This window comes from Lingula anatina, chromosome 4, assembly GCF_051362555.1.
Source record: "Lingula anatina isolate TDL-2025a chromosome 4, LinAna3.0, whole genome shotgun sequence".
Lineage (NCBI taxonomy): Eukaryota > Metazoa > Brachiopoda > Lingulata > Lingulida > Lingulidae > Lingula > Lingula anatina.
In genome coordinates, this window is record NC_141770.1 from 18,253,845 (window position 1) to 18,281,232 (window position 27,388).

Sequence of the window (27,388 nt, forward strand, 5' to 3'; positions counted from 1 at the left end):
AAATGTCGATACTTTGACACAGTCCATGGTCTGAGCATTCTTGCAACCATGGGTATCATTTAAAAATACACATGCGTGAACAAATCACGTGTTTGTGTTCAATCGATTACCTTAAGAATCAGTAATAATAATGAAAATGCGAGGCCACTGGAGCAAAACATTAAATAGCCGTTATACCTTGTGAGGAATCGAGTAAAAATAAACAGATTTTTAAAACACTGAGCAGTGCTTACTTTAAACGGACGAATGAATCACAGTGCTTTTACCGGTTTGTTTCCACATATACAAGTACTGTGCCAACTGTCGAGCAAAATCTAGGCAAGCGTTGTTAATTATAAAAACCCTACAAGGTGACCTCCATGTATGTTTTGATATTACATGAGAGGGATTAAAATAACCTTGTCATGTTATATTTTAATCCTTTCATGTCGTGGAGAAAATTATTGAATGCCATCAATACATTGCAAAATGGGTTGGTTATAGCTACCTGATTTGTTCCTGATGGAACTTCATTCTATGCAGTATTAATGACAGATTGCGAGGCCCTGGAAGCATCTCTCATATACGAGGTCATATATAAACTTTATTCCACTTGAATTTACAACATTTAAACTTCCTAACTAATCCTACAGCTGCTGCCAGCTAGACAAATTCAGGCATTCGCTTTTGCCTATATTGGATGGCAGTATTATCCCGCTGAGCCTCAACGATTCAAGCGACGTCAACTAACTCTCGCCGACAGTATTGTATTGAACGTAGTCGACCAATCTTGGCTGACTCGATTCACCGATTTATACGTGTCTACATAAGCGCAAGCGAGTCGCTGCATTGCGTGATACCGCAGTCTGCGAGTGAAAAATCTTCCAATATTCCAATATGGCTGAGGCAGCAGCTACGACCAAGACTGAAGATTCAGCGACAGCATCGGGGGAGAAGGCGGCCCCGGCCGAGGAACTGGCCGACAATGTTCCGGCCAAGGAGATGCGGTCCATCGTTTTGACTGGGTTCGGAGGCATCAGGTGTATGCGGATTGTGAAGAAACCAGAACCTTCACCGAAAGACGGGGAGGTGCTTATCAGAGTCAAAGCATGGTTCGTATTGTTATTTCTTTCTCTACTAGATGACCTTATTGAGGGACTCGAGTCTTAAAAAGACATCAGACTCGAAATAACGGAATGCTTTCGCATGTCTTCAGTCAACAGGCGTGAAGACGAGTCCATATGGTAAGCAATATTTTCCAAATATCGGTTACATAAAACAGGCCACCAAATTATTAGCCGTTTAGAAAGGTACCTTGTTTTGTTTTTTGTTAATTTGACTTTGAATTTCTTGGTTAAAAGGAAACATACGGGATTTCTACTACGCTTAACCTTGTCTGTCCTTCCCACATACAAAGCCAGATTATACTAGTACCAACATAGCGCTCAGGCTTTGGAACACGGAAAACTGAAATAATCGATATCGCTCAACGGCGAAGGTTAATACATGTAACAAATACAAGCAGCTATTGGGATGCCGTTAAATCTGAAAGATGTCCTGCAAAGTAATTAAGAAAGTGAAAACGCCAATTAGATAATGAGATGTTGATATTAAGATTATAAGATTAACCCCGCCCCCTAAACCTGTGCCCCCCCCCCCCCCCCCCCCCCCCGGTTTTCTCTTGTTGCATACTGGAGAAGTTGATTGCATTGATTTTTAATGCCTGTAATGCAGCGCAGATACGAAGAAGAATTCCATCAAATATTTCCGCAGTAAACTAGTCTAATCATAGAAATGTGGTAATTATTGGATCCTTATATTGTGTACCATATCACTGGGAAAGGTTATATAAATTGTCATTATGCATCGCATTTTTATTTCGTGTCATTAGACAACCCCATATCCTGCCCCCTCCCACGGAGGGTTGTGGCAAGGACGAGGTGAACATTTTCCTGTAGCAATAGCACGTGGTAACAGTGTTCGGGGAAGTGGAGGGGGGCGTCCAGTACATCTGGGAGCTTTGTTTTCTTAATAGACATCGAGCCACTGGCATGAGGAAGAGGAACTCACTAACCATGCACCTACACGTGAAAATGAAAACCATTCCACTACAATTATAAGTAAGTAAAAAGTGTTCAGTTTTGCCTGCGACTGCTGTTATCGCTAGTCGTATTAAAACGTGGTCTGCGGTAGAATTCTCGTATAACCTCATGTCCTTCTGTGACACTATTTATAGACACCACACTGCAGAAAGCACACGGCCTTCACTTGATATACTGAACGAGTTTTAGCGGTTTCTTTTTCCTTAGGGTCTACAGCCCACGCGCGCTTCACACCACTTGGCGTAATAGCGGGCTGATGCCACTTTACTAAGACATTTGAAAAACTTTAGATTGCTGATTGCATGTAGAGTTGTCTTGACGCGGAGGAAACCACAAAACACGGCAGTGTAAAGCTTTTCGTGAACGCTTGAAATTGATCCAAGAGCAAACATGGTCATGGAGATAAGAGACGTTTTCACTCTATTTTCAGAAAGGCGAGCAGACGAGCAATCTATTTGCTAAAGCCTTTGAGCTTTTTTATGCTGAAAAGTTCTGTTGTGGAAAGAAAGGGTTTTTTCACACAGCTCGCTAGTTGCGAAACAACTTCAAAGAAAGGCGCTGTATGTCCATACAAGCAGAGACAGCTCCATCCTCTCCCTCCCCTTACCCGATATGCAGGCTAAGTCCTCTTTCGAAGGGGAAATGACAAACGGTGCCACAACAGGGTAGAATCACGTTTTTTTTGTTCAAGTTGCACCACAAAATAAATGAATGAACAGCCCTCTCTTTTTTGACATCTTAGAGCCAACGTTGCCAGAATAAAATCTGGTGGATAGTTTTTCTGATTACAAATGTGAGTTCATTGCCGGAAAGAGAAATAACATCCGTGTAGTAATTATACTATACACCAGGCATGGTCATTAGACTATATTCACCGCTGTCTCACAACTGCACAATTCTAATTAAAGCTAGATCGGAGCAACGACGTCGCAGGTTAATTACTTCAACCGAGAGCACCGCGTTTTTAAATGATGCAAGCGGCTAATGACGATGCCGTTTCATTGTACCAGGTAATTATGTTCTAATCATGAAAATCTTGCTATTTCTCAACCCAAAATTATTTTAGATTGCAATAACTGGCGTCTTACTTTGATTTTAGAAAATGTACTCCCAGTAAAAAATTATAATTGTTAAAATCTGGTTTCACACAGGGCCTTTAATATTGTATGGCTGCATTCATGTTAGTTTGATGAACGTCAAGTTGAATATCACGCGATCTTTCAGAAATGAGTGGGTGGGTTGAATAAGATGCTCAGCCTTTCACGAATCCGTATATTAAATAATACATCTCTTAATAGTATTTCTACAAAGCTGTCAAATATGGATGCTATTCATACACGTACAAGCAACATGTGTAGGCGATGGACTTACAATGAGCGTTGAAATAGTTTTAACTAGCCACCTTCGAAGAAGTTCATGTAGTGGGCTTGATTGTAAACCTTCTTAGCATCCTTCACGTAACCCTTCAATAACTTTCTGCCTTCATTGTACTGCTGACTGACGTATTCAAGGACCATCAACGTATAAGATGATAGGTATTAACTGCTTTTGACTAAATATGAGTGCCATCTTATCTTACAACGGCACAGACGATATGTATATGAAATATAACTGTTAATTATATTGACTTAATTCTTGGTTCTTTCCACGTGCGGGGGCTGGGAAAGTGTGGGGGTAGACACAAACCAGTGACGTGATGCGCATTACGCATTGTAATTCTTTCCGTTAAATTTCGAACAGCGGTATGGTAATTATGGAAAGCAATGAAAATTGCATCTCGTCTCTGCGGAGGAAAAAAAAAACAATAATGATTCTGAAACACAATATGCATATGTCAAATCACATTAAGGAAACTGAAATGTTAAGGCAGTAGCTTACGTCCACAAATGATCAATTCTTTCTTTCCACACAAATATGATAGATGGCTTATACGAGCGTTCAGCCTATATGTAATCGTGAATGCGTTAGTTCCTGGAGCGGTTACATTATGGTTTATAATAACTGCAGATTTGTGTCGGTATGGGCACCGTTCAATTAGTCTCACTTAATCGGGACCCTTGTTGGTGCTGCGAATCGATTAAGCTTGTCTCTGACTGCCAGCTTATATTTAAGCTTTGAATCAAGTATTCATTTCTGCACAAGGCGGTAATGCTTGCTAACAGCCAGATTTCATGTACACATGTGCATGTAAGCGAAGCGGCTGTCGCTTACTCTGATCAATCATTAATATGACATTGATGAATCGACACAATTCTTTTATGGAGAGTCTCCCACTGGATGAAACCATTTTGTTCTGTGTACCGAAAGATGTCGATTGATAGAAAACGGCATTTTCCAAGCCGCCAGGAGCCTGCAAAATTTTATTTGTACAATTTGTTTAAAATGCCACGCGCGGTACAGTTTAATGGCTTGCGTAGTAAGAGGGGTACGAAGCGTTGCGTCTCTTGGCCTTGAGCTTCTCTATGTTAGCCTGCAATGTATCTAAAATTCCTTTTACGCTGTGGCTCTGTATCTAATCGATGATATGATGAAGGCCCATTTTTTCTTAGCTTGAAATTATGCAAGTCTGTAGATACTTCTCCGATTCTGAGGGCTTAAATCAATTTTCGTTTATGGTTAAGCAAACAGTGATATTTTATTGGGAAATGAGTAGGAATGTACATGGATATACGTATGCTCTCTGTACGGTTCCATTACGTGAACTTTGAATACATCAGGTTTATCAAAGTTAAAGGGATAATAACTCTTCGTTTCGGCCAAAAAATGAATTTTCCTGGAGTAAACAACAATTTTCCCATACTTACCAATGGTTAATGAATCCATTTTTACATTCAAAGTTAGTCCCTGTTTTTTTTCTAAAAAGTTTGGTTTTTTGTTAAAATCTCTTAAGAGATTATAACAGAGTATAGCCATCAATGGAGGTCACGTGGTCTAAAGACAAGCTCAGATATCAGAATAATGGCTATAACTGCCATTTTTGTGGTAAAACAGAATATATTATATTTCTATGAGTTATTCACAATGTTTTTATTGTGAAATAAAGATCTCATACAAAGAGTTATTATCCCTTTAAACAATCTGTACAAGGGCTCGAGGAAGATCCAGACTGTATACATACGTCATTTTAGATAATATTTACTGTATACTTTACATTTTGTGTTATGCAGTATTTAATTTTGTTTATGCTGCATCATCTTCTTCAATTCGGTGATGTTACTAAGACCTTTGAGTAGATCTCCCCCTTTCAACGAATATGTCATGTTGAGCACACAAACTACATACGTCTTTTGAAATCTTTACTTAAATACATAATAAATACAATGACCTGTCTGCCGACTGGTACATGTGGCCATACTATTCTTCTGTCTTAATTACCATCTCAAGTACTCCATGAGGCAGATTCTAGACTGGAAGTCCATAATAGTCAACATTTAGTAAGATTTCATTTTTTTAAATTTATTTTTCTAAAAGTTTTCATTTCATTTCAGTGGCCTGAGTTTCTTGGACCTTATGGCGCGTCAGGGGTGTATCGACAACGCTCCTCGTACCCCGCTGGTCATCGGGTTTCAATGTGCTGGGGACGTAGAGGCGGTCGGGGATAATGTCACGGACTTCAACGTGAGTAACAGGGTGATATAGACTATGTGTCAGTATTGAGTAATTGTCCTGTATTATTTTATCTCGTATGTGTTAATTAATAACTTATTTATCAAGTTATTGTGATATTTGTCTATTTGTTTGTTGTCTTTTTTTATTGAGAAGAGGGAGGAGGAGGGAACAGGACGAATATCCTACATGCTCAACAGGGGTGTGTTCCAATGGACAATATGTTTTGGTTGGGTAACGGTAGTAGGCCCTGCCGTTTAAATATATGATTATTTGCAGTGTGCTTTCAAAAATATCCTTTTCTGGTATGTTATAACAAGAAAATACTTTCCGTGTATTTTCTGGTTATGAGAATATAATTTACCAATGTCAGAATGTTCTTAAGCCAGATACAAGTTCAGTTATGATGGTTGTACAAGCACGTAGGCCTATATTGTCTAAGGTCTAATTATGATCTTATCTCATTGTCACCATCAATGTAACTAGGACAAGTTTCGGGTCCTACAAGGGTACATTTCTTTCCTGTGACTGAAAATCAAGGTAACTCTGCTTGCTGAGATCCTTGTAGAGCATATCAAGCCAAGCTGTCCAAACGTGACAGGAAACGTGACCATTGGACACACCATTTATCACATCTCTGCAGATAGTTAACTTTGATTACATTAACGTCGACATTTCCCCATTCCCCGCTATAAATACTATAGAATAAAGATAAATTGCTGATATTTCAGCTATTCCAGTATATTGCTCCCGGGCACATTCCGCATGGGAACATCTAAAGGCAAACTTGGATTTTCCTTGTCATTCACTCTCCATTAGATTATTCACCAGTTGCAATAAAATTGAATGGCAGGTCAGCCGAGCGATTTTTGTCTTGGAATCAGTGCGCTATAGGTGTTGTAATTATATTTTCTGGCGTCAGGTATACCATGCTCCTCAAAGCTGCTTGATCGATCCTTGTTTCCGATTAATCCTCGTAGGCGCAATCTGAGTTTGATAGATGGCAGTAATGGAAACATGAACGTTGCTAACGGATTTCAAGAACACTATGCGGGCGTGTGTGTGTGTGTGTGTGTGTGTGTGTGTGTGTGTGTGTGTGTTTACGGGGGGGGGGTTCTACTTTCTTCCTTGATTCCTTACTCTTCAAATCTTGCATGATATACTATCAGATTATCATGAGAATCATTACTTGATGGAAATAATCTCAGGGAGCTTTTGTGGTTTCTAGACCTGTTCGTATTAATCAAATATTGTCCCCGCTATTCAGCCTTTTATATATATTATTTATACATTATTTGTTTGCCTTAAAATTCCACTTTTTTGAAATCTTATTTTATTATTACTTTTAGGGTGATTATTATTTATTTTAGGTTAATTTTTATTTCTCTTTTCAAGGCAAAATTGCCCCATCCCACCCACCCCTTTACTTTGACGTGCACCAAGTTACCCCGTCGACCTAAATATCACATGCATGAAAATTGACAGCCCTCTTAGATAAAAGAATACCAGAGGTTTAAATTTTCATTGAATATATATACAAAGGATTATTGAGTCCTGAATTCGTAACTGATGGGCCATAAAAAGCGGTATCGTGCTACCACAAAGACTACAACAGTGAATCACGACTGGTCGATGCTCAATGATTTATTCTCAATAATCTAAGACTCCACAGGTGTTGATGAGTTAGCATACTCTAGGGACTATTTACAGAGAGTATATTAGGTAAAGCAAATACATGTGCGAGGTCGATAGGAAACTCATCAATGTGTCGACATACCTCTTCGGCGTCTTAAGACTTACTTAACTGAAACGTTTATCCGAATACACACGTGCTTCGAGAGAATCGATATTTTATCTAATCTGATCGGAAAAGCCTGTGTTTCAGAGATTACCGGAGAGTAAGCCTCACTATACTGATAGTAAGGCCTAAATGCCACTTTCCAATAATCATAGGTACGCAAGGTGATCGGATGGAATGTGTTTGGTGTTTTCTTTTCAGAAACAAAGGCAGTGCTGAGGTTTACTGTCCTTAACCTTGTCCTTGATAGATCATTTTAGTATGACATATGTAGCAAATGCTTCAAAAATCGAACGTTTTTGTATCATGATCTTTGAAATTAAGAATATTGGACCTCCCCTGAGATGGCAAAAATCAAGCGTGTCTCTCAACGACTGGAATCTGTTGGGACCGGGGGCACAGTTGGTACAATGTGTAAGCAACTGAGTGTCGTCCTTTTTTGTCTTTGGCCAACACACATCCAGCGCCCTCGTCAATCGGCGAATAATCGGAAACTAATTTTCTGTAAATGGAATGGTTTTCCCAATACGACGTCTTTAATCTAACCAGGCCTTAACAACGATAACACGATATTCCACTTGAAACTGTAATTAGACGTGAATTATGCATTTCCTGATCACGACTTCGGCATGTTTCAGCTGTTTACAAGTGAACTGTTAAGCACATTATCGGCATGGTGATAATCTGGTTAAACTATTACTTGGTACACAAGGAGTAAATAGTTTGTGTCTTAAGTGATAGAACGATACCGACAGTTACTGTCAAAATGCGAATTATAAACGTCAATACGTACTACAGTATAAGGTTAACGTCTCTGCCCAAAGCTAGACCATGCAAAACGGGGCTTTTCTTGGTTTCTTCCTCTGATATTTTCTGTTTTAAAGCCCGACTTGATTTATTTTGTGAATAAATTGAGTCTTTTACTGGAATGCAGCTTCAGGCTTTTTTTCAAATCAATGTATTGAAAGTGGGGGCATTGTTAATACATTTATTCTAGACGTCACATTCTGAGTATATGGCCTTTCAAAGTCTTTGGCAATAGACATGAACTGAATCAGTCATTTTATTAAATAAAACCGAAAGGTACACTGGAGAGGGGTTTGTCGGATACAAAGCAGCCATCAGCGCTACTCATTCAAACACGTGACGCAAAACATTTTCCCTTTTTTTTTCAGATCGGAGACCGCGTGATTGCCCTCACGGACTACCACGCCTGGGCTGAAGTGGTCAGCGTGCCTGCGCAGACCGTCTACCATATGCCAACGGGGATGAATTATCACGAGGGGGCGGCCTTCCCTCTGAACTGGCTGTCGGCCTATATTCTCTTGTTTGACCAAGGCGGACTACGCCCCGGTCAGTCGGTGCTGGTTCATTCTGTTGGAGGAGGTGTGGTAAGTTTTGTTTATTTATTTATTTATTTATTTACATGTATTTATTTATTTACATGTATTTATTTATTTATTTATTTATTTATTTATTTGTTACATAATAATAATAATAATAATAAACTATGGTGATGGTGATTTATTTTCACATTATTATTATTATTATTATTATTATTATTATTATTATTATTATTCCAGAAATTACGCTAGGTAGAACAGGATGGTTTCTCTGCAGAGAAGTTTTATGAAAATATGGTTGTAAATTACTTGTATTTGAATATATTTTCCACATGGCATTGGTTCCTACGCACGTGTTAAAAAAAAAAAAAAATATATATATATATATATATATAGAGAGAGAGAGAGAGAGAGAGACAGAGAGAGGGAGGACTGCCCCTCTTTTTTTAATGGATATATAAGCCAGATAAGAACCAGTTACGCAGTGGTTGCGGCTGCTTGGAGAAAACAACTTGCTTCCAGAAAAAGTAACACATTTTTCACATTTATATCTTCTCTTTTTAAGGGCCAAGCCATAGCACAACTGTGTAAAACGGTGGATGGCGTCACGTTGTACGGTACTGCATCTCACAACAAACATGAGCAGATCAAGAATGACGTCACCTACTTGTATGATCACGTGGTAGATTACGCCCAAGAGATACGCAAGTAAGTTGGATCCTTTCTATTATGCAGGTGTTACAGGTAGAGTTACATTTTACGAGTGTTAACAATCAATCTGTCTAAAGTCTTGATTAATACTTTTATTCCAAATGTATTTACTTTCGAATATCGTTTTTATGGCCATAACATTATGTGATCCCTGCCAAATCATGGCCAATGCATATCGTATTTAACTACTGCGGGAAAATATGTTTTCTATAATTAAATCCTATATTTTTCACAGTCTGAATTGTAACTTTGGTAATTTCCCCATTACTTGTTAAAATGTTTGATGAAAACAATCCTGAGGAACAACTTGAGATATTTAAACTCTCAAAAAATCGAAGCCTTCTTTAGCCCAAGTATATCAGTAGTGCTTAAATAAAATCAAATTTTGTTCCTGCATTATGATTAGAAGGTCAGTCTGATGTTTGGGTCCAGTAGTTAGACCTACTTAAAAATATTTGACTCCCAATACTGATGTGGACTAAATGTTTGGCTTTAAAGTGAAGATCAATTTTTGGTCTTTATAGGCCTATATAGTTCTGTTGTGAATTTGCTGTGACAGGAATGGTAATCCTATCGATGGAAGTCCGGAGTCCCACATAATTAGTACAGGGGATGTTTGCAGGGAGTAACGTAATTATTGGGGTTAGTTGATGGGGCAAATGTCACCTGTGCTTGCATAGGAACAAACTTTAGTCATTCCTGCCGCTCATGTGCCGAGAAACTGGGGAACCGTGTAACAGAGAGTCTGCCCTCCATTAGAATAATAAAATTAGAGAAAGCACGTGGGTCAAATCTAGGACGGGGTTGTCCTTCTCAAAGCAATGGGGGACAGGGCTCTCTATCATAGGGGACTCTCTTGTACACGTTACCGGCGCGGCTCTGGTACATGTAATGAAAGACTTTTGCATGAATATCAGGGCGTCTCCAGACGGTGTTGATTTGGTGCTAGACAGCCTGTGTGGGGAAGACGCCAATAAGGGGATAGGCCTCCTCAAACCCATGGGACGATACGTGCTCTATGGTAAGCAGAGCTATAGGCCTATAAATTACGTGACACTAGCAAAATGAAGGTTGGTGGATGTTTTTTATTTTGGTACAGTCGCGGTCTTCCTATTTGTCCCAAAGGTGCCGTTTTGCTGATTCTCTCTCTCTCTCTCTCTCTCTCTCTCTCTCTCTCTGTGTGTTTGTGTGTGTGTTTGTGTGCCTGTACGATAAACGTCCACGGCTCATTTACAATGGACAGAAAAAAGACAAACATAAAGCAATTTTTGTCAGGTGATTTATGTATCAAATAATGGGGACTGTACCAGTAACTGATATATCATTTAGCTTCTTATAATGAGATATCTTTCCATTAAAGGGACAAAAAATAGGATTAAAAACGCCTTTTTAGTGCATGGATTGCTTCTTTTTTAACTTATCTGAGAACAATTGCTATGGGTAAAGCATAAAATGGCAGGTAAATGGCCTTAATCAATATCGAAAAAAAGAATCATATTCACCGTCCACTTTCGAACCCCGGGCGTCAGCCATCTTGACACAGTTTGAAATAACGCGGCTTCTCGACTCAGATACGAGATGTAAACAATGCAGACAGCATGTCGTTTCGAAGGTGAGCGTGGACGTGAAGGAGAAGAGGAATTGCTCACCGAATCTTTGCAGGTAAGCGAGTTATATTTACCAAAAGTACTTTAAAATGGGAAGATGGCAGTGGAAATCAAAATGTCTGGCAGAGGAAGTTAAAAAGCGTAGATAACTGCTAATAATTAACGTTTCCTCGGGTAACGCACTCGCAGCCAAATCACTCGCCCTGGGTACACGTACTACTAGTTATATGAAGCGAGATAGTGCACTTTACCCCTGAGGTGTATAGTTCTGTAAAGCAGGAGGAATACCCTTTTCTGCTCAATGTGGTCATCTACCAGTACTTACAGACTAACCTCACACCATATTCTCGCAGGGGAATCCCATGAGATATACAATGTAACTCGAGTACTAGTGGGGTTAGAGGGTGTTCTTTGTACGGCACGTAACTACATGTACGTTAGCTTATTTGTAAATTTAGTAATATTGTCAATGAATATGATTATAAGGAATGATTTTTTAGCCTTTCAGAGGAGGAATTGGGTGATACACCCCTTCAAGCACGAGTGAAGAGATCAGGTATGTTAATAATTTTAGCAGTATAACATGGGCGGAGGGGGGGGGGGGGGTCCGCGGATGCAAAGCCGACCCCCCCTAGTTGGCGTAGGGTCCTGGGCCTGCTTAAAACTTTGGTATTTTAGAGGGTGAACAGTGCCATTTGGTACGGTTTAGCACTTTACTGTAGTAAATTAGCTAGTCAAAATTCTAATTCCAAGTGGGGAATATTAGTGTGATTTTTTTACATCAGTTCTTTGAAACCATGTGTGATTATGTTATTTCTTCTTGTGGCCTTTATGATTTAATGCAGCTGCAGATATTTAAATTTAATTTTTTTTTTTTTTTTTTTTTTTGCCATAATCAGACTTGCTTCTTTATAATAAGCTGGTTATCATGTAGTGATCATGCCCTCTAATTTGTTGATTTTTGTTAAAGAATAGTGCTGTTATGATAATATCAATACATTTTTTTCTTTATAACCATTTTATGTAATTTTACTATTACAGTGCCTCAAGTTATGTCTGGAAAACTCATACCAGGAAGCACTCCAATCTTACAATACTGCATCACTTCAATGTTGGTGTGACAAGTTGTGTAAAAGACTGCTACAAAAAATTTGCAGTGATGACCACATGATCCACCACCATTTACCAAAACCGAGTGAACAGTTTTATATTATAATGCCCATGTACATGTATTTAAAGTGACAAGACTGAGATCAGCCAGAGCCTCAAGGCCTTTATTTTCTGTGCATTGTCAACTCTTCAATAATTTTATAATTTTGTCAAATACATCCAAAGATTCAATTCTAATGCAATACTTGAAAACTTTTTTAGAATATATTTTAATGTTGAACATGTTTTTCTAAGAACTAGCCCTTTAGTAAATTAACATGTACTATCCAACTGTTATTATTAATTAACATATTGTTATGTACAAAGCATAAGCTGCAGTATCAATGAAGCATTAACTGGGTAGAGATTATGAATGAAATAAAAGTTTAAATATTGAAACATCTTTTATTTATATTTGGCAAAAATACAAGAATAAACAAAGTTTGCTACATAAGTTTGGAATTTGGCCAAATCATCTTTATTATTACCTGTCACATGTAATGAATAAGACATACACAGATTCTGTAAGCTAGAATGCATAATTATTTTCATACTCATTAATGCCATCTTCATAAATAAGCCTTCTATTCAAGCATTCACAAACTTTCACATTGTGCAGTACACATTATAGTATGATAACATTTTTGAGAGAGACTTATTAATAGCCAGGCTATCATGTTAAGAGTCTGATGTACATGCAGACCCATGAGGATTGCAGATCAACAAATTATCCCCCTCTCTGTCAGTGTATTGACTCATGTGAGCTGTCTCCATGCAAAGGGATGTGTCATAAGAAAGGACCAACCCAACTTACACAAACATAAATTGTTTCATCAGTAAGATATTCACACATACTTTTCCAAGATGTGCAGGGAATAAATAGAAAGGTATAAATATTTCTTTAAAAAATACAGGCATAGCTTCCCTGCACGAATTCTAAATAATGGCTGAGTGGAGAATTGAATACAGGCACAAGTGTTCACTCAAACCATTTTTGTAGGTCTTAAAAGAAATGACATGCAGTCATTTGCCAAATACAGAATTTTATGCTGTAACAAAGTCACAAAACTGCAACTGGTGATCGTACAAAATCTAACAACACACTGGTTTAAAATCAAGTTGAAATCACAATATGCCACCAGTACCATATTCCATAATACATTTGATGTCATTTAGATTTAAGAAGTAAATGCTGGACCAAAATGGTTTATTCTCAATATCAGGCATATGACTTAGGTTTGGGAGGAAAGACCACCTTGATTTCCAATCTGTCTGCATTATAGCATACATGTAAGTGCTAGATGGTTTGAAGTCAGCAGATTATGCTTTGTCACATTGGCAAGATGAGTTCACTGAATATATCCTGTAAGCAGCACTCGAAAGTCAGGAAAAGTCTCTCACTATCCAACTCGTCCCCGCTTTGGACCCTCAAGAAAAGTTCATCTTTTTTTGGTGGAGAGCCATGGAGTTCCTCTTCCATGTAAAAAAACTCTTCTTCAGGACATCATACTGGCAGTTGCTCATAACCTTTAGGTCTAAAAAAGCAAATCAAAATAATAATAATAATAATTTATTAAGATTGCAACCCAGTGGGTTGAAGTTGTACATAGTGTTAAGAAAATTATAATGAAAATAAAGTGAATATTTGCTTGAATAAAACGGAGTTAAAAGACTGCTAATTGAACTTTAAAATTATTGTACTTAGGATAAAAGACAACATAATACTATTGGAAATTTAAAAGTGCATACGGAATAAAAGAGCATCAGAATCTGTCGGTCTTAAATTGTGGCACTTTGTTACTATTGTTTGATCTTAAAAGACGATTGGATTGATCAATAAAGATGTGATTCAGTTTGTCAGAGGATTCAGTTATTTTGTAAAAGAAAGTTTTGCACAGATCTCTTCGTTTATCTAAAGTACACATATGCCAGGTTCAGGGTTTCATCATAGTACAGGTCAGGGAAAATAATCTTCAAAGCACGAGTTTGGTCAGTCTCTTAGAGTTTGCATTGCTCTATAGTTAGTCCTGGATGCCACACAGGGCAGGCATATTCTAGAATTGAGTGCACAATACTTTGGTAAAGCTTAGCTCGTTTCAGTTGACGGAGGAAATAGAGTCTTGCATTATGTTTACATTATGTGTCGCCAATTTGGAAAAAAAACTGATAAAAGAGAAATCATGCACCTATATGCCTAATATATGAGGAGTGAATATCAGCTTATTAAAATTCTGCTTACTCTAAAGACATGTTTTAGTCCCATGTTGGATCATCAGGATCCTTTAATTCCCTCTTCTTCAGCATCTTCCTCCTCTTCCATCTGCACTTCTTCCAGTTCAGGCATACCATAGGAAAAAGTTACCTTGATACTGCAACCAAAAAAAAAAAAAAAAAAGCAACAGTACATAAAATAAGATAATCGAGTTTGAGAAAAATTATGTAAAAACATAACTGAAATAAGTATAAAACTCAACTGAAATAAGTATAAATGCCATTTTTCTCAATATGATCACCTTAAATTATCTAGACTGTCATCTTCAACTGCACTAGTATTAACTACAACTTAATTTTGAAGTTTCTTGATCACTTCATATTGGTTTAATCTCCAAAATACTGGTTGGAAGTTAAAATTGTATGATCTAAATTATTACTCTGGACTATTTAATACATTAGAGAGATGTACCAAACATAAACATGCAATATCCCCTTTCTGATTTATTTATTTTTAATGTAAAAAGGAGACAAATTGTCTTTAAAATATAAAATCAAAATACTACTATTTATTTTCACTTATAGTTGACATGCCATTTAACATTGGGTTAAACTTAGATACAATAACAGCTTCTGCACATTCATTTTGGGATTTAGATGCCTAAAGAAATAGCATCTTTGTCATATGTCTTAATTACTGTGGTATGCCTAGATGTTAGAGGCACAAGAAATGTGCCCTCGGTAAGTCAAAAATTCGCCCTGGTCATTGTAATGTATATGTAATGAGACTAGTATCTCCCACCATGTCCGTTTTTATTTAAACTTTCTTTGCTCTATAAACTAACCCAAACCCTGTCAGAGTCGACATATGAGCAGCACTTGCAATTTCTGTCATCGATACCACTCATATTAGTTACAATTTCATGGCATATTTTGACAGACGAGCCTGACAATCGTTAAGATATACAACAAACACACGTAAATAAACATAAATCTCTGTGCTTAATAAATATTTTCACTGGTGTCTTATCTCAAAGATTATTGTAAATGGTACTCACAAATCCAGTAAATACTTCGCGGCCAGGCCATTCTTCGTATCCATGGCCACCCAAGCAGGTTTTCATCTGCCTTCTTCCTCGCCGGTGTTTATTGTTTGCCTGTCGTACGTTTGCTGATACATTGTTTTACGCATGTTTTTTGTAAAGGCTGTTTCTTTTTTCTTTTTGTTATCTGTCTTCGCTTCTTCGAAGGACTCCCAGCATAACTAAGCCTCCTGTTTCACGTTGTCATTTCCCGGCAGCTTGAACTGGTTTTAGTAGGGGAGCCAAACTCCAAAAGCCTTCAAAAAAGGGTAGTAAAAAAAATTTAATGATATAAAATTTTCGAACATATCGTTGGAGAGCCTGATACCTGGGGTTTATGAATCTGCTTATTGGACAAATGGGCTCAATTGCGAAAGTGCCCAAAAATCCAAGATGGCCGCCAGCAATGGTGAATACAGAGAACAAGCATCAATTATGAAAAATGGTTGATATTTTCAGTTTCTTTAGGTTTAGATGTTTGTGTTGTCCATATATTGTGGAAATATGTACTCTCTGGTGATCAATAGCTAGATTTAGTCAATTGGATTCAAAATGGCCGCTTTATCCAAGATGGCGGCCAATTTTTCACCATTTTTTGCAATTAAATAATGTTTGCTTTTATTTTGTATTATATTCAATTATTATTAAAGCAAACTGTTATCAAATATAGGTTGTCTACAATATTTTCTGCATTTCAAGTATCTGTTTACAGAATGATGGCTTGATGCATAAGAGAAAAATCCAAGATGGCCGCCAGCCATGGTGAATACACAGAATAAGCATCAATTATGAAAAGTGATTAATATTTTTTTTGCTGAGGTCTACATTACTTTTATTGTGTATATATTGTGGAAATATGCACTTCCTGGTGATCTGTAGCAATAATTTGACAACTGGGTTCAAAATGGCCGCATCATCCAAGATGGCGGACAATATTTCACTATTTTTTGCAATTAAGTCATGTTTTCTTCAATCTAGAATTTCTTTTAAGAGTGATATAAGAAAAAACTGTCATAACATATAGCTTTTTATAATATTTCACACATTTCTGTTGTCTGCATGCACTATGTAGCTTTTTGATTAAGAGAAAAATCCAATATGGCCGCCACACACCCCTCACCATAATGAGTCAGAAGGACAATGTATATCTTTTTGAAAGTTGAAATACCTTATTAAATGAAGTATATTTTATTTTTATTTTACAATATGCAGGTATAGAGCAATTGCTTTAAATATTTCAAGGTAAATTTGAGATGGTGTCTTGACCCAAGATGGCTGCTTTATTCAAGATGGCGGCCAAAAATTTGGCAATTTTTGCAGTTAGGTCATGTTTTATTTAATCTAGAATTACTTTCAATCTTGATAGAAGCAACACACCATCAAATATAAGTTATGTACAGTATGACCTGTATTTCCTCTTTCTGTACAGTATTAATCTTTATAGTTAGAAAAAAATCCAACATGGCCACCATGCATGTCGACCGTTATGGCCCAAAGGTGCGCACAGCATGCACCTTATTTGCAAGATCAAATATCTTCTTCAATGAAGTATATTCCATGTTTCCTTTGCAATTTATTGGTAAAGGACAATTGCTTATTTTTGAATGTAAAGCTGAGACCATATCTTTTTTCAAAATGGCTTATTTATCCAAGATGGCTGCCTTTATTTTACCATTTTCGCAACTGAGGCACATGTTCTATAATCTAGAAATTATTTCAAACATGGTAAAAGCAATATTTTAAGAAATATAAATTCTCCTAAATATCTCCTACATTTTAATATTTGTAAAGAATATGATTAAGCCTTTTTCATTAGAGAAAAAACCAATTTGGCTGCCATATACCCCTTACCATTACAAATCAATGGTACCATGTGTACTTTACTGATAGTTGAAATCTGTTATTTAATGTATATTTTTCAGGTGGCACTGATATAGATTTTATAGATGACATCAAAGACTTGTCATCCCAGATGTCATGTAATGAACTTTTCTTTATATATGGATTGAATGTCATAAAAATGTAGGATGCTTAATTCAAGTGTGGGCTTGAAATAGGACATTACGATTTCGACTAACTTAGTGGCTAATGCAATCTAAAGATTCTACACTTCATGCCAGATTTACATAAGGTCGCACAAAGAAAACCCAAGTCCACATAATGACCAGTTAAAGGATTTATTCGTTGATGTTTCTAAGTCATCAAATCCTAACTTCTTGAAAACACGTCTGCTCCGTTTTTCCCAATCTCCTCTCCTCTTCCTCTTTTCTCTCCCAAAGATATAAATTCTCATTGCTTATATACCAATTTCTTATCTTATGTAGATCTAAACATTAATTTCCTATAATTGTATAGTTAAATTTTTCACTTGAGCATAATACAAAGAGGCCGGCACAAAACTCCAAAGCTGTTGGACCACATCAGGTTACATCATGAGACTTCATAAAATATATTTTTTATCTTAATGCCGGACATGACAGGCATGTATGTTACTATAATGTTGCCATGCAGCATTACTTTTAACTTAACAATTAATATTAAGTTGGGTTTATTTAGATGATGTGGACCTTTAAAACTTGATTTCAGAGGTAAAACAGGATTACAAACATATTTCAAAATATGTGGTAATTATCCTTCACACAACAGGCATATATTCATTTTTCATAACATCTCTGCTCATCCATCATTCCTGACAAGCTCTCTCCAACTGTAACATGTTTCTATACCTCTGGATGCTGTTCTGATAGTTATCTTTTGGAATAAGGCTTTGAGAAGCTGCTGGCCATACCAAACTAACCACGTTATAAGCAGTTTTGAATTTCTCTGTGGGGGCATGCCTTTTTTGTCCATAAAAATTAGTTGCTATTAGATGTGCACCTGAATATGTAGGGACACTACATTGATCAATACTTCTTCCCTGTATCTAGCACTGTTAAAGGGTCATGGAATAAGAACCAAGGACAATCTGTGGTCATGGGTGTATCCATCTCTTAACATTATGAATCCTCCACCACCCTGCTGCCTTGGAAGGATACAATATTTTCCACAGGTTTCACCAGCTCAAATCAGCATAGTAGATACAGGGACAAGATCCACGTCAAAATAATGCTTATCGAGTACCTTATGTTATGGTTCCTTCAGTTCATTGCCCAATGGGTGAAATACCTTTTTGTGCTTGGTGATCAGATTTTCTTTTCCCAAAGGAAAGTGGAAACTAAAGGATCCGACGCGTCTAAGATTCCTCCTGAGGAAACATGGTGTTACAGTGGATTGGAGAATTGGAGCATTTAGTACTTGGGTATTTCATTAAGCATATTGGTAAAGAGGTCATGGTATATTCCTCAGAACCTAGCCATACACATAGGTCACTGCAGGTTGCAAAAATTGGAAGGTTTCTTCCAATTCATACATTGATCTTTGTCTTACATATTACATAAAGAACTTATGGTCCACATGGATGTGGTTTGAGTACAGTTTATGAGCTTACCGGGCGTAATTTCTTTAACTCTCCTTATAAGCATGGGAAGTGCAAATGCTTGGCATTTTGTAATCTTTTCCAGCATGGAGGATAATGTCACCACCTTACAGTTACATGGTATTATGGAAGAGGCGCGCATGATTTTTGTACAGCTATATGGATTTTTGGGTCTTAAGATATGACCAAAGGCCCTGCATATTTGCTTCTTGCAAAGCAGATCTTAGGTTTCTCCTCCCAACTGAGGATGCTCTTCATTTCTATACCTTATGAGCTTTACCCTTACCAAAATATCAGGTCAGTTGCAAACTTACTGCTTTATTGCTGCAAATCTTCTGCAAATTGCAATTCCTTCTTTCCAATTTGCTGCAATATTCTGCAAATCAGCAGCAATAAAATTAATGATGACTTAATGATGTGGGACATTATAAACTGCTAAACAGCAAAATGCATAGTTGTGGCCACCATCTGTATTCCCAAAAATAAATTGCAACTAGAAAAGCACCTCGAGAGCGCAGACCTCTGTCAAGGCAGCAAAGTCTCCACCCAATGCTGTTTCACCCCTAAATTTTCATTCTATAATGATCTAGTTTTTTTTATTATTGATTGATTATTGATCTGGATCACCACCAAAAACTAATAATCTGTTCCTTAGCCCACTTCTGGCAGCTTCTGAATATTTCATCAAAATTGGTCCATAACTTGATTTTTTTATTTTTGATTATTGATTGATTATTGATCCAGGTCACTTCTAAGTTAACCCATTTCTGACCTACCCTGAAAATTCTATCGAAATTCATCCATAACTTTCTGAGTCATGTTGATGACAAACAAACAAAAAACAAACAAGCAGGGGTAAAAACATAACCTCCTTGGCGGAGGTAACTAAAACACCAATGTAATAAATGAAACAAGTATCTATTGCATAGTTAAATAAATGTTGTTTGAAGTTTCAATAAAATATGAGTTTAGCTTTGATTCCATGAAGTGAAATTTGCATGGAATTGGAATTATTATTGTACAAAACCTTTGAGCTTCTTTTTGATAAACAAATAAATAGATAATGATGTTATTCTAGACATGTAATTTGACAACATAGTTGTTAGGCTAAAAATACAATGGTCCAAGAACATGCATATGAATGTGAAGAAACTTGTAAATAATTTACTGTGAATAAACATGCTATCTTAAATTTATCTGCAAAAAGTGAAAAAATTCTCATATACCCATATATTGTAAAATAAAAATGAAATGTACTTCATCAAAGGAGATATTTCAACTTTTTATGAGATACGTCACTTTGTTTCATATGAGGGTAATGATAAGGGATTTATGGTGGCCATTTTGGGTATTTCTATAAGCATAAAGCCTTCTTTCTGTATAAAGATAGTAAAAATGCAGGAAGTTAGGATAGAGCATCTATGTTTGATGAAATTTTGCTTCTAGAAGATTGAAAAAAATTCTGACAAAAAGAAAAGGGATTAAATTGCAAAATTGGTCAAATTTTGGCTGCCATATTGGATAGAGTGGCCATATTGGATTAATAGGTAGTGTATAATTAAACATCATAAAATAAAAAACAAGTGTACTTTACCAAATGTTTTAAAATGAAATTATAATATACTTCATTGAATGAGATATACCAACTTTTGATATGATATGTTTCGCCTTTGACTCATATTGGTAAGGGGTGTATGGCAGCCATATTGGATTTTTCTCTAATCATCTAACTTTAATTATGCATTCAGATAGCAAAAATGCACACAGTATTGGAGAAATTCTATATTTGATAAAATTTAGCTTTTTCCATGATTGAAAGTAGTTCTAGATTACAGAAACCATGACTTCATTGCAAAAACTTGTGAAAATTTGGCCGCCATCTTGGATAAAGTTGCCATCTTGGATTGAAATAGCTCTTTGAATTTACCTCTAAAATACTGAAGCAATTCCCCTTCACCCAAAAATTGTTAAATAGAAATAGCATTTGCTTCATTAAAGTAGATATTTGAACTTTTCTATAAAAGACAGGTAGTACCCTTGACTCATAATGGTAAAGGGTGCATGGCGGCCATATTGGATTTTTTTGTATTCACAAAGCCTCTATATTACACATAGATGGTACAAATGCAGAAAATAGTAGAGGCAATCTTTATTTGATAAATGTTTGCTCATATCATGATTGAAAGAAATTGTAGATCAATGAAAAGAGGATTTAATTGCAAAAAATGTTGAAATATTGGCCGCCATCTTGGATAGAACGGCCATTTTGAATCCAATTGACCAATTTCTGCTACAGATCACCAGATAGTACATATTTCCACAATATATGGACAATAAAAATATCTACCCTGAAACTAAATGAAAATATCAACCATTTTTCATAATTTATCCATTTATTGCATATTCCTTAGGGGTGGCGGCCATCTTGGATTTTTGGGCACTTTCGCAATTGAGCCCATTTGTCCAATAAGCAGATTCATAAACCCCAGATATCAGGCTCTCCGACCATATATTCGAAAATTTTATATCATAAAAATTTTTTTTCACCCTAATTTTTTGCCTTGGCTCCCCTACTATTTTAACTAGGTCGCAATACGAGAATCTCGCGAGATCCGGAAGTCTAGAGAGCTCAATTATGAAAATGGAGGTGGTTGTTGGTAAACCTCCGCTTAAGCGGAGGTTTTCTTTTTATTGTATTTTCCAAAAATGTTACAGAGCGATGGCGAGTGCCGGGAATGATAGATTAAAGGTTGGTAAATCGCGGAAAAGTAGTGTTAACCTCGGGATAAATCAGGATAAATCAATTTTGGCGCGAAAATCCTCTTTTGTGTCCTTTTAAGTTGTGCCTTGAACTCATATGTACAGCCAGGAAATTAAAACAGATGCCTCTGAGACATTTTTTTTTCTTTTTTCAGGTTCATCGAATATCGTAACAGGGGAAACAAAAAGCATTTTCAGTGTGGCTAAGGCGGTAGGTTTGACACGTATATAAACTCATACAGGGGCTGGGAGTGGGGGTCGTCCGTACTCTTAAAAAAAGAATAGGGGGTTAAAGCAGGTTCTTTCTCTTTCTAAAACGGATATCATATCCTAGGTCTACCAAAAGATGTCCACAGGCTCTTTGGAACTAATTAAGGTGGGAGTATCAAATCAGAAAAAGAAAAACAGCGACAGGCGGGCGGAGAAGTTTTCTCCCCCCCCCCCCCCCCAACCTCTCACATACACCGCCTCCTACGCCCAAGAATATGGTAAAATATCCAAATTTGAAGTATTTTCGTTGATGGTGATGAAAGGTCAAGTTGTTTTCCTCCACATTGATATCCTTAACCTTCAATGTTACGGAAGGTGTTCGGTTGTTCGTGAGATAATTGGACGATGACGTACGAGCATCAGGTGTCCATTTGTCATCCAAACCACAGTATTTAATTGAGACTTGAAGTCAATACTATAGAATCATTCAATGCCATGTGGTGAATGCATGGCTAAGGAAAAATAAATATAATGAAACAAAATACTCAGTAAACTAGACCTAGCAGATACCAACAGATGGCTACAAGGATGACTAAAGTATATACTCTCTTTTTCAGTGGTGGCAGATAGACAAAATCAGCCCCATCAAACTTTACGATGAAAACAAATCGATTTCCGGCTTCAACCTACGGCAGTTGTTATTCCACCAAGGGAAGCACGCCTACGTGCGTGATGTCATGAACATCCTGTTTAAAATGTACAACCAAGGAAAGATTAAGCCTGTTATCGACTCGGTAGTTGCCTTTGAAGACGTAAGTTGTCAGTTATCAGCATTTTTGTTTTAAACTGTAAAAAAAGAAAAAAAAAAAAAAAAAAAAAAAAACTGCCTTCAGCATGTATCCCATGTCTATACAACAACTACTACATTATGTAGTAACCCACATTACAACAAACATTTATCATATCCATTGGGTGACCAAGGTACCAGTGCATTGTTTTTCAAGGGGGTGGATAAAAATGTGTAATTTCAGTGACGTGACCCTCATAACATGTCACAATACCACGGTTGCACATCGATATGACCAGGATTCACCTTTCTTTTCTATATGGCCCATCCAATCATCCATTTACATGATTAATATTATTAATGTACTAAACATGCAAATATAAGCAAACGGCGGTGGCTCGATCATGATCACATTGATCCATATACAGGTACCGGTCGTTGTCTACATTGGCCCCAATGGCACCTTTTTTACAGGAAAAAATTTGTTTAACGCACCTGTTATTAACGAAAAGCAAATAAGGCACGGTGAACGTTTCAAACCAAGAGGACCTCAGTGGATTTGTCTTGAACTGAAATTGATTTAGTATTTTTAAGACCAATATTCAGACTGAAATTTGTTTGTGAAGCTGATCCCTGGATGTCACTTGGTGCTGGAATGAGAAGGGAAGTGCATAAATAGCCTCAATTATTTTCATTTTTTTCATTTCATTTTTTTTTTTTTTTTTTGTATTATGAAAACATAGTCATTGTTTCTGTCAATTCTGCGTAATTTGGTAAATTTTCATATGAACATGAGTGATGTGTAAACGATTATGTTTGGTTTGTATCTACATTTAGGATAGGTATGGATAACTCTTTTCAGATTGGTGAAGCAATGCAAAAGATGCACGATCGGAAGAACGTGGGTTCCATCGTCCTTGATCCCACAATGACCTCTAGCAAGGTAAAGGACACCGATGGTGGTAATTCATTTTTGCATCAACGCTTGCTTAATGGAATCCATTTTCCAAATGTTCTGTCTAACAACAAATAAGGCTGCATGTTGGGATGGGCATGGCACTCTCTGGAAGGCATAGGAATGCGTATAACAATATAAATAAATGTCGGTGCGTTTTCTCTCCTGGAAGTAGCACGTAGGGGAGACCGGGGCTAGTTGGACCCCGGGGTAAGTTGCCCCCCCCCCCCCCCCCCCCCATCAAAGTTACTTTAAGATGCTAAATTATTTCATTTGGACTCACTGCTGACGCTTTCTTAGCACTATTGGATACGGTCACTTTACAAAATGATGCGATCAATTATTTTACCCCATAGTTACTTTGTCATAAATTGATGGGGGGGGGGGGGGGGGCAACTAACCCCGGTGTCCAACTAGCCCCGGTCTCCCCTACCCGGTTCACATGCATGTATAGGTTTTCGTTACATTTGCATCAGATAATGTACAATCGTATCTTGGGCTTTGTGGTGATTGTTCAATGGTTGTGGAAAAAATGCTCTTTCCGTGCATGATGGATTTGGTCTTAGTTCAGCTATGAGAAACGGGATTTTTAAAGATAACACGATATTTAAGTATATTGTATTTTAGGCTGCAGAGAGCAACGTGACATGAATCTATTTTTGGTTTGCTAGCTAGGTTCAGCTTATAGTATATTTTGGGAAGTTGTAGTGATACATTGCCAAAATGATACCGACATCTGAAAAACGAGGGGATTATATTTGTAATAAACACTAGAAAGGGGACCTATTTACAATTCCTTTACACGGTTAAAATATATTCTGGTATATATGACTGATATACTTGTTTATGTACATGTTGTAATTTGTAGCTCTGTTCATGTATTTGGAAGGTTTCGTGTATTTTTGTATTAATGAATGTAATCATTTATGTCTCTATTTCGAAACTCAAATCATAAATACTGATTTTATAGTGGTGTATTTTTCTAATAAAAGTAAATAAAAAGTAAAACAGCACGCCTAATGAATAAATGTAGGCCTATTAGTATATATTGTGAATGCAAAACATACATACAGTGTACAGGGTATTGCAATTAATCCGCCTGCTAGGAGATGTGAATATTGCCCAACTTATTCATTTAGCAAAACATACATGTATTTCATCTATAAAAGTTAGTGTTCAAACTTCTCGTTGAGTGTGATATTACGTTTAATGTGAAGTTTACCCCTTTTCTCTTTTTTAATATGCTAGTTTTCATTTATCATTGATAAAGCTTGCATTTCTCTCTAATCCATGTGGCTGACTTGGGACATTTTACTGGTGCTTTTGTTGTTATGCTTGCGATTGCTTTTTCTTTCTTTTTTGGAGGATCGCCTGAATATAAACTTCACCCTCATTACGCTCCAGAATGCAGCACCGGAAACAGTGAACCAAAACGAGGCTGAACACAAAGCAGACGACACCAATGCAGAGACGAAATAAAACAGCACATCAAAGTTGTGATCGTATATTTTGTGTATATATTAATCGTAAAACTAGAACTATAAATGGTTAAATATTAAATAAGGATATAAGAAAAGTATACATTCTACTAAAGTGGTGCTACAATTACAAAGAGGTAAACTAGACTGAGTTGCAAACGTTGCGTATATACATAGGCCCTATATTTAAATTGTACACAGACCTGTATACAAACATAAAGTGTTGATTTAAGGTCATCTGCACGATTATGTGTGATATTTGCGAAACCCCAAATATACCTGTATAGGAATCAGAGAGGCAAAATGAAACAGATATTTATATGTAACATTTAAAGATATAAGATGAGAGTCTGCAGTATTTAGATTCAGAAACATGTGCCGATACTGGTGTGCCAATAGAATTTTACAAATGGTTTCCGTGCGACGTTGTCATAACATTGCCAATCGTCAATGGCCGTACGTAGAGACCAAATAGTATTTTCCAAAACGACTGTCAAGGGGGAGAAATATTCGTGTGAGCTTTCGAAGCCAATGTAGCTTAACGGTTACCCCCAAGAGCAAACAAGACACTGCTTTTTTAATCACGTTGTCTATTATTGTTGTAAAACTTTATTGTGTCTTAGTGGATTACATCAACCTTGACCTCACACAGTACTGTGTTCAATGGAATACCAACGAAATCTACTCAAAAACCAATATAGTTGACATTAGACTGGAAGCATGGATAGGATTACTGAAGGACGTTCACTGCCATATGTTGCATGCCATATGATCTTGTTCACATGTGATTTTCATGTAATAGATTGAAATACAGGTGTAATTAACATACAAAGACTGTATCCAATGTGGGTGGTATGAAATAAATACGTATATGGTGATACTCTATGGCTCCATGTTTTACTAAAGAAGGTTGTAAAACTGATTCTACAGACGGCAAGAAGTGTTTTCGTACCTTCAGACACACTGTACGGAGAGTGACATTAAGAATTTAGCATCCCGTTCAAAGAAGAACAACATTTCCTAGAAACCTCAATTATCTCCCTGGATGCGGCAAATATCCTAACGTGATCTCATGTGATCATTATGCACCTGTACAGCGTGATAATATTTAGCTTAGCTTGTACCTGGGGTGTTGCCATCTGCACGATTAAGTCCATGCTTTGTGGAATTGGTGATTCAGTTGACGTTAGACAACAAAGTATCGCAAAACATTAACATAAATGCACTGGAATAAAGAACAAAGGCGGTATTTACACAATCCCGCCTTGATAGCAAGTCGTGATCACATGATACCAGATGGTGACCCGTTGCCGTGGCCTGAAATCGTAACGCGGCAAAATTTTAGTTTGAACATTCAGACTTATGATTAAAATAGATTAAAAAGAGGGGAACTTTTAAAATACCGAGTATCCAATTAAAATGGTATATTTATGCACTGCCCTTGTGCAGCTTTATCAGTTAGGTTGCACATTGGCGAGTTGCCTGTAAACCCATTTCCACATTCTTAATAGTGGAGATATTTAATGACACCATGTATAAATAAATTCATGTCCGAAATTTAAGTCAATGTAATTTAGTTTCAGTTGGTGGGGGAGCACAATGGCTGGGCGATCCCCTAGTTACCCACGTCCTCCCTTCCCCCACCCCCATCCAAAAAGGGCAGCAAATGAAAGCAGATACAACCAAACAAAGTTCGATTCGTGTGCTCTTACGCAGAACGTTTATGTTTATTATATTTTCTAAACAAAGCGAAGATTTACATGCAGGCCCCCCTTTAACAAAACCGTTGATTTTTCAGTATTAACCTGTGCGTGTGCGTGAGGGCAATCATGTGCTAACAGTATATGGCCACTATTGTATGTAATAATAATAATTATGCAACGTTAAATGCTACATGTACTGGTACATGTTGTCACTGAACTTTGTTCTCACATTATATAGTTTGCTTGGGAATAAATGGAATCGCTCTGGGATGATTTATTCTAACATCCCGCCCACAGATAATTTAGATTTGGTAAATGTATTCTATAAGCAAAGCTTAGACACGCATACATTCAACGCTCTGACTTTTATGGGCTAGGAGCGCTAGCTCTCTATTTATTTATTTTTATTTTACTATGTCTGCAAATTTATTC

The 27,388-nt window shown here is 37.0% G+C and overlaps 1 protein-coding gene and 2 long non-coding RNA genes across 4 annotated transcripts; 2 read left to right on the forward strand and 1 right to left on the reverse strand.

Annotated features, from left to right (window-relative positions):
* The first annotated feature begins 561 nt into the window (after nt 1–561).
* Nucleotides 562–26,133, forward strand: LOC106164272 (putative NADPH-dependent quinone oxidoreductase VAT1L). Of its 2 annotated transcripts, none has more exons than XM_087011346.1 (9): nt 562–1,091; nt 5,570–5,699; nt 8,661–8,876; nt 9,394–9,536; nt 10,457–10,560; nt 21,979–22,034; nt 22,651–22,845; nt 23,683–23,763; nt 25,141–26,133. In XM_087011346.1, exons 1-9 carry the CDS (start codon nt 877–879, stop codon nt 25,252–25,254), a joined length of 1,254 nt encoding a protein of 417 aa, XP_086867472.1. In that variant the 5' UTR covers nt 562–876; the 3' UTR covers nt 25,255–26,133. The 2 variants fall into 2 exon arrangements, with proteins under 2 accessions (XP_086867472.1, XP_013397599.2); XM_013542145.2 differs by having other exon boundaries at nt 566–1,091; nt 25,180–26,133.
* On the forward strand, nt 10,884–12,749 carry LOC147762524 (uncharacterized). Its single transcript, XR_015333921.1, has 3 exons — nt 10,884–11,201; nt 11,647–11,702; nt 12,188–12,749. It is a non-coding gene; the product is annotated as an uncharacterized LOC147762524 (long non-coding RNA).
* LOC147762525 (uncharacterized) lies at nt 12,747–15,739 on the reverse strand. Its single transcript, XR_015333920.1, has 3 exons — nt 15,565–15,739; nt 14,535–14,664; nt 12,747–13,830 (listed from the first exon to the last, which is right to left on the reverse strand). It is a non-coding gene; the product is annotated as an uncharacterized LOC147762525 (long non-coding RNA).
* Nucleotides 26,134–27,388: the final 1,255 nt, after the last annotated feature.

Coding starts and splice junctions, on each gene's coding strand:
- LOC106164272 (XM_087011346.1), top strand. CDS start 877: ATGGCTGAGGCAGCAGCTACGACCAAGACTGAAGATTCAGCGACAGCA. Junction 9,537..10,456: donor TACGCCCAAGAGATACGCAA/GTAAGTTGGATC, acceptor CATGAATATCAG/GGCGTCTCCAGACGGTGTTG. Junction 23,764..25,140: donor CCACAATGACCTCTAGCAAG/GTAAAGGACACC, acceptor TCTTTTTTGGAG/GATCGCCTGAATATAAACTT.